We start from the raw sequence: 8,177 nt of genomic DNA, 5'->3' as shown, positions 1-8,177 counted from the left end.
TCGAAGGTGGCTACACAAGACTGACCCGTGGAGAAAGCATGGAGATCTGTTCGATGGTACAGATGAATCCCGAGGACCTCCACGTAAGAGGAGCGGTGAAGAGATCGATACATTACTGAAAGGTTGGAAGGAGTGCCCTGCGCTGGGAAAGATTCGTCAAAAGCCTGGAGAGAAGAAGAAAAAGGCAACGACGCCGCTCATTGGTGTATGGAAAAGGAGGTCCGTGTTTTGGGGCTTGCCGTACTGGAAAATTCTCGATACACCTCACTGCCTTGATGTCATGCATATCACAAAGAACGTGTGCGAGAGCTTGCTTGGCACTCTTCTCAACATGCCAGACCGAACCAAAGATGGCGGTACAGAGTAAACCCTAGGGCTCTAGATGCATATCACAAAGAACATGTGTGAGAGCTCTAGGTGGATCCTTGAAGTGCACGGCAATCTATATTCCGTAGTTAGCCATCTTGTATTCCGGCTAGGACTCTCCGTGTAAACCCTAGGGCGCCTATATAAGCCAGATCCTGGGAGCCCTAGAGGCACAACCACAACTTATTGTAACAACGCGAAAGCGCCCAGATAATTTGAGACAAGCAGCAGTAGGCCCTGTCCTCGAGCAGGTGTTCCGAAGCTGGGTAAATCGAGTACCACCGTCCCGAGTGCTCTCCGCCCTATGGCCCCTACTTCTTTCCCCCTCCGTGAGGATCCCTCCTCCAGGTTACCGTCAAGTAGGCAACGACAAAGGTACAAGAACAATAAGTAAAGTAACCACAAGTAGAACAAGTACTCCCTCCGTCCCAGTTCGCAAGGCAAAGTTTCCAAATATCTTGGCCCAAGGTGAATTCTTATTGGCTCTAAATTTCCATGTAAAAAAGTTAACATCGGCGCTGAAATTAATTGGGAAATTAAAAAGAACTTTATTTTCTACCCTTTAATTGGTGGGATACGAAAGGAGGAGTCTTTTGCATGCAATAATGAATCAGTTTTACTCCTATATTAAATGCAAATGTGCCTAGGAGGTGAGGCATTTTGGGACAAATATTTTTTGGAACTTTGCCTTGCGAACTGGGACAGAGGGAGTAATAGAGAGCAAGAGTGAAAGGAACGATACAACCAAAGTCAAGACACGAGACACGTGCGATTGTTTCCCGTAGTTCCTTCCCAATGGAAGTACATCTAAGTTGGAGAGGTAGGTGCTACGAAAGCCACTAGCTCCACAAAGGCATCACATTCTTTTCCGCCGATTTAACTACCAAGGTGTACGCACTTCTCCGCTAAGCAAGGTTGGCCGACGCGACAAACCTTCACACAAGGTTGGGGCATGGCTCCACACCTCAAATGGAGGCTCCCAACATCATCAAAAACTTTGACACAATCAAGCTTCATTATGACCTCTTAACACGGGTCCCAACAAAAGGAGATCTAGGGTTAGAAGTTCCACCTACGAGTACTTGGGGAATTTTAAGCTTATTGGGTAGGTGTGTAGATCGGACCCTCCTCCTTTGATTCACCAAGTATGGGGTTGATTGATTGGCTAGAGAGGAAGCTCTAGGGCTTTGAAGCTCATCAACAACAGAGGAGAGATAGAGAGAGAAAAGCGTAGGAGCATGCTGGGGAAGAAGACCCCTTTTTATAGGGGTCCTCGGGTCCAACCTTTATTCTGTATTTCCGGTCCTAACCGGTACTAATGCTCCGAAGATTGGTACTACTGCTTATGTGTTACCGTTAGGATTTGGACACAATGTGGGACTCACTCGGTGGTACTACCAGAATATAAACCGGTCATGGTATCACTGTCTGTTATTGCGAGTTCGGTGTACTGGAGGGTACCAAAGCGGTACTTGCCCGGTACTACCGCTACCCTGATTACATAAGGATGGTACCTGTGCGGTATTTCTATCGATATATACTTCCACGAGCCCACAATAGAGTGACTAGAGCGTTAGTTTCGGGCTGGGTACCAGTCAGGTACAACATGGAAACATAACGGTTTTGCACAAAAAGCAGTATCGCGAGCGGTACCTACACCGGTACTGCCGCTCGTAGGTGAGCAGTGGCAGTACCGCCGGCTTGATTTCGGCTTGTGTGTACACGTGTGTTGGATAGTGGTAGTAATGGAGGCGATGACCGCAATTATCTTGGTGATTGCAATAACTGCGGTGACTATAGTGACCGTACTGGTGGTTGTCGTGATGATAGTGGACAGGGTCATTGCTGCACAGATGGCAACGAACCTAGCCACCGTCACGGTGGTGTCCAAGGTCACTCTCACCATGATCGCAACCCCACTCCCTTTGTCAATGCTACGTGGCAAATCTGCAAGACCCATGACCACCCGACATGTGACTATTGGTGGCTCTAACAGGATGATTCCGATGATGGTGGTGATCCTGATGGCAAAGATATCAATGCTCAATCCTATGGTGTGAATACCAAATGGTATTCTGATTTAGGCTCCACCGACCACATTAGAGTTGAGCAAGCTCTGCACATATGACAAGTACAAGGGACACAAACATGGCCACGAGACCAATGGTAAAGGTATGGAAATAAGTTATATTGGTCATTCAATTTTACACACCCCACATTATTCTTTACATCTCTACAATATTTTACGTGTTCCTATTGCATAAAAAATCTCTTCATAGGCTTACACTTGATAATAATGGGTGTCTTGAGTTTCACCAATTCTACTTTTTGAGCAAGGATAAGGTCAGAAGGAGAATTCTTATATGATGCCTATCTCTACTAGGTCATCAAAGCAAACTTTCGTTTCAATTAATTTGTCGTCTTCTAGGTGCATGTTCGTTTAGAGTATCTTCCTCCTTTGTGGTGCAACAAATTCTTAGAAACAGACAAACTTAATCATTCACATTGAACAAGTTCTTACATTTGTGATCCTTGTCAACTAGCTAAGATTCATCGCTTGCCATATCCTATTTTTACTAGTGTTTCCATTGTTCCTTTGGAACACGTGTGATCTGATGTTGAGGCCCTCCTCTTTCTTCTATTGCAAATCAGGCATATTATGTAATCTTAATATATCATTTTAGTCAATTTACTTGGATTTATTTGCTCAAGAAATGCTTTGATATTTATCAATTTTTCCAAAAATATTAGAACTTGTTGAATAAAAGTTTGATAGTAAAATTATAACCATGCAAACTAATTTGCATGGTGAATATGAAAAACTTCACATTTTCTTTCAAAAAGTTGGTATGACCCCTCATCTCTCATGTCCACATGCCCACCGGTAAAATGGCTTTGCTAAACGCAAACATCATTGTATTGTTGAGGTTGGACCTGCATTACTTTTGAATGATTCTGCGATTCTTCTGAAGTTTTGGGTTGAAGCTTTTCTTATAAACATGCCCAACCTTAACCCCATACAATAAAAAACTTAATTTCCGCTCAATATGTTATATCTTTTTGAACTATAGTTCTCTTCACAAGGGGGCAAATGTTTAGATGTCTCTACATGGCGTGTCCTCTTCTCCGAAGTTTAGATTAAGAGGGTTGTTAAACAACATGTAGATACATGCATATATGGAGGAGTACATCACCGTATTCCCTTCTCGTACCGCTACAGTGAGGGTTTTTTCTCACCCTATATTAGTATACACCCAAGCCCGGATGATGGCCCTGTTTCCGTCTAGATTGATAACTCGAATCAATACAAACATGAAACAGGATTTCTAGCCAGTAGATAAATTTGCATTTTAAAAGTTATCTTAATTTAGTGGCATTTTTGAATGCGATGCTGCTCACTTGCTCAGTCTCCGGACACTCTTTTCCTGCCCGGCCTCTCTCTAGTATTTTGAACTCAAATTTGAATTGTTGCCCTCTCTCTAGTATTTTGAACTCAAGTTTGAATTGGTGGTGAGGTGACACGGCAGGCTATACAGATTGATTACTACAGCATTGGGACTCAAAGATAGAGAGATACTGGCAGTGCATGCGCCTAGCTAGTGCAGCACCGCCAGTGGCTCGTACTAGACGCCTAGACCTAAATCGAAATCTCTGCGCTGATAAATGAAGATTCCTAATCATTGCCTAGAGCGGTATACTACCAGTATTATCCTGTTGAATACTCTGCTACTGCAGTGACATGACCGTACTGCCGCTGCACCCTCTAGTCCAGAACATCTTGGACGGAACGGAGTTCAATCTCAACTCAAACGCATGCTCTCTTCTCTAGCTCCTACTCTTATTCTTCTATACTAGTAATATTTTCGACAAGGAAAATACTAGTCTAAATAAATAAATATCATGCTGTGGAGGCATGGGAGTATTTGTTCAAGATTATAGAAGTATTTGCTACCCGTGTGATAATCCATTTTTTGGGTACCCAAGAAGAGATAACACACTAGTTTGGCCATCTAGTATGCGGCGGTTTGCCAGAGGAAAAACTATCTTTTCCCAGTATTGTCCCAAGAAGCTTACCATCCTGGAAAAGATAATAATGAAATATAAAAGGCCGGAAGACACATGCAATAGTAGAAGCAAGTGAAGTGAGCCACCGTTCTTGGCTTTCGAGCAAGACAAACTCACCGCTCCCACCAAGCCAGTCCTTTTTTGTTTCTGAAGCAGACATGGCCAGTCTTTATAAACACCTGGATCCTGGCCAGGAGCTTCTCCAACCCCTCGTGCCTTTTCTTCTCCTCCCACCGCTCCAAGCCGAGAGACAAGAAACCCCACCAAGCCACCATGGCTGCCTCCTCCACCTCTCGCCTGAACCCCGCTGCCCCTTCATTCGTCTCCTCCTCTTCCACGCATCTCTGCTCCCCGCCTCCTTTCGGCCTGCCCATGGGCTGCCTCCTCCCACCGCCACCGCCGCCGCCGTGCTCCCTCGTCGGCGGGATCGCTCCGATGGGTCCTTCCGTGTTCCCGACCTTGCCATGGCTGCATGTCCCCGCTCCGGCGCAGGTGTTCTGCAGCCCACCCGCATGCGTGGTACCTGTGTGTCCCAGCACGGTGCCGGCCTACTGCACACCTCCGCCGCAACCGCCCCTACCGGCGAGACGCTGCACCATCAAGGAGATTGCCGACGACGGCAGCGACGAGTCGCCCAAGGCGGAGATGGAAGGCGAACCATCCCCTCGCTCAGTCCTCACTGCTTGGAAGCCGGAGGCTGCCGCGTCGAAGCGCCAGAAACCGGCGAAGTTGGTGCATTCGGGGCCGAAGCTGAGGGCGGCGGTTCCGCAGCTCCCACACCTGCCTCGCGGGGTCGTGGGCAGCAAACCGGCCTTCAACCCACGGAGCGGCAAGACTTCTCTCATGATCTGCAACATCCCCAATAGCTTCTCGTAAGTAGTACTGCTGTAGTGCTGTGTTGTGTTCCTTTACCCGTGTGTGTTGCTTAGAAGGTGGAGATTTTGTTGTTTCGCAGGAAGCGCAGATTAATGGAGATCCTCGACCAGCATTGCGCCGAGGAGAACGCCAAGCTGGCCCAGCGCCGAAGCCGCCGCGTCTTGAGGTCGGAGTATGACTTCCTCTACCTCCCAGTCGACTTCAGGTACGTGCTACTCCCATTTTGTGCTGCAACTCGAAGCTGCTGCGGCTACTACTTTTCCCCATGCTCGATGGCTTTTGTTTCGTTGATCCGAGCTGACCTAAGTTCTTGACTCATTTGGTTCGTTGGCGCAGGACAAGGTTCAACAAAGGCTACGCCTTCGTCAACATGACGACGGCGCCGGCGGCGCGCCGGCTGCACGCGTTCCTCCACGGCCACAGCTGGGCCGCCGTCGGCTCCGGGAAGGTGTGCGAGGTGGTGCACGCCAAGATCCAGGTACCCACGCGCGCCGCTCCTCGCATCGGAACCTTAACTCCGTGCTTAAAATCCTGTGCTAATGAATGTTGGTGTCTGCTGGGATTCGCAGGGTGTGGACGCGTTCGCGGCGCACTTCTCCGGCTCCATGTTCCCCTGCGGCGATGACAGGAAGGAGTTCCTGCCGGTGCGCTTCGGCCCGCCGCGGGACGGCACGCGGCCTACGGCGGAGCGCATTATCGGCACTGCAGTTCGTCCGCACAACCTGCGCTGATACGAGGCGCTGACCACGCCGATCGTTCTCCGGCCGCACGCTGTCCTCCGTCGTCGTGTCGTGTCGTCTCTATCTTGCGTTCTATCCATGCTTTGCAATGCCATGGATGGATAGAGCGGAAGATAAGATTCAGTAGAGGCAGGCTTACTAATCTCGTTGTTACTGGTGTCTTCTTGTTCAAATATGTGGCGTAGTTGCTAGTTCTACTTCTAGCTAGTAGGAGAAAGTAGCTACTAGTAGTTTGAACTTGTTGTGAAGTTATCTGGGAGTCTAGGATCATGTGTTGTGACTTGTGAGTAGCCTGGATGAACTGAAATGTGCTGTGCTAGTAGATGACTCTTTACCCACTACTCCATGTTCCGTTTCAAATTCTGGTGGATATCATAATTTCACCAGAATTCAATCTTGGTTACTATTTCGAATGGATGAAAAAAGCCAGTTTGAACGAGTTTAGACCAATCTGCAACTTCAAAAATATGGATAAATAACTATGACTTAATGTGAACACAGAAGAGATGATTTTATTATGACGCATTCAGCTGGGTTTTTTTCTTTACAAAATTTACTAGGTATGCCCGCTCATGCTAACTTCGTTCATGTTCGTGATAAAAAGGTTGCTTAATATTACTACTTGAATACGTGAGATATGTTCCATTTTCTGTACTTCAAAAATTTGTGTGTTTAGTAATTAAAGAAGGTGTTTTTTAAAAAAACGTCATGTTCATTCTTATTTCAGAAAATCATTACGTTATGTCTCACAGATGAGCTATGAAGCAACACCCCGATAATTAGAAAAACAGCTTGTTCGTCATACTCACGTGATTAACACCCTGAAAAATAGGAAAATCAAGAAATACATGCGAATCTGCTCTTCTTCTATGTTATTGCTCCTCTCCTACCTCTTCTGTTCTTTCTCCCTGACGATGAGTAGGGTAACCATTCCCATCATGACGGAGGAACAGCCGTGCTAATAAAAGGTACTACCTCCGTTCAAAGGAATAAGATGCACACGTATTTTCAAGACGAACTTTGAACATAATTAATATCGTTAGATTCGTATTGAAAAAAACTTCTCAATAATACTAATTTTATACAAACAATGTTTATCTATTTGAAGTAATTCTTGGTCAAATAAAAAACACGTAAAATGAGGAAGCTTTATTCCTTGAAATGGAGGTAATAAACATGAAGATGTTAACACACACATGAACATTAGTACCCGTATCAGTTCACCATTATGTGGGTTGAAATCAACCCCAAAAGAACAATAGGTAATAAATTGCAGTACCTTGAAGTTCCTTTGTTAGTGTTTCCAACAATCATATTGACAGAAATTGAGTTCTATCCAGCCTGAATTTTCTTCACCTTGCGTAGTGAATAACGATGAGCCCAATGGCCCATCTCGCCACACAGCCAATTAGGATATTTCTTCTCTATTTCCCTCTTTTTCTTGAAGTTGGTGGTCTGGTATTGACGAGGTGGCTCTTGGGAAATGCCCACCATAATGGGCTTAGGGTTAGCGGAATCCTGCAGGTTAGCACGAGACATCGGAAACCAGACAAGTAAAGAGCGAGATTTACCCAGGTTCGAGGTCCTCGATGAGGTAATACCCTTATGTCATGCCAGTCTGATCTTGATTATGGATGAAATCGATTACAATGGGGCAACCGAAGGACTGCGTGGTGATGTTCTCACCGAGAGGCAAGATTTCTAGGGTTTGTGTATGCGTGGTTGTATGAAAACGTAAGAGAGAACCTCCGGCAGGCCCTCTCCTGGCCATTATATAGATGGCCAGGTCCCGAGAGTCCTGCCCAGAGTAGGTTACATTATAGAAAAATCCTATCTAATATTTCCTTTATTTGAACGCTTCATTGCCTTGTTCTTCAATAAAACGTCTCCTTCCATCTTTCCACCGTGCAACCGACCTATTGGACCATCCTGAGCTGCGGTTCATCAGATGGGCCCCTTGTTGGGCTAGAGGAGGTAGGGCATTGTCAAGTACCCGAAGGGTAATGCCCACATTAGGTATACTCGCTTGTTCTTTCCCTTGAACGTGTGAGCATTTTCCTGTACCATACTAGCAGCAGAATATCCCTCGGTTCCACCGGTGTATTTGTACTTTTTCCTCTCCTTCTCCTT

The 8,177-nt window shown here is 46.2% G+C and overlaps 1 protein-coding gene across 1 annotated transcript; it reads left to right on the top strand.

Annotated features, from left to right (window-relative positions):
• Window positions 1–4,651: 4,651 nt before the first annotated feature.
• Window positions 4,652–6,491, top strand: LOC127298337 (protein MEI2-like 6). Its single transcript, XM_051328224.2, has 4 exons — window positions 4,652–5,303; window positions 5,387–5,512; window positions 5,644–5,785; window positions 5,877–6,491. Exons 1-4 carry the CDS (start codon window positions 4,705–4,707, stop codon window positions 6,036–6,038), a joined length of 1,029 nt encoding a protein of 342 aa, XP_051184184.1. The 5' UTR covers window positions 4,652–4,704; the 3' UTR covers window positions 6,039–6,491.
• Window positions 6,492–8,177: the final 1,686 nt, after the last annotated feature.

The sequence above is a fragment of the Lolium perenne genome, chromosome 5 (assembly GCF_019359855.2).
Source record: "Lolium perenne isolate Kyuss_39 chromosome 5, Kyuss_2.0, whole genome shotgun sequence".
In the NCBI taxonomy this organism is placed as follows: Eukaryota; Viridiplantae; Streptophyta; class Magnoliopsida; order Poales; family Poaceae; genus Lolium; species Lolium perenne.
The sequence above is the reverse complement of the archived record's forward strand: the minus strand, read 5'-3'. Positions and strand labels throughout refer to the sequence as shown.

Bases quoted from the DNA above. Each gene is read 5' to 3' on its own strand.
- LOC127298337 (XM_051328224.2), top strand. From the start codon at position 4,705: ATGGCTGCCTCCTCCACCTCTCGCCTGAACCCCGCTGCCCCTTCATTC. The intron at 5,513-5,643 runs GTACGTGCTACT...TCGTTGGCGCAG, and splicing joins TACCTCCCAGTCGACTTCAG to GACAAGGTTCAACAAAGGCT. The intron at 5,786-5,876 runs GTACCCACGCGC...TGGGATTCGCAG, and splicing joins TGGTGCACGCCAAGATCCAG to GGTGTGGACGCGTTCGCGGC.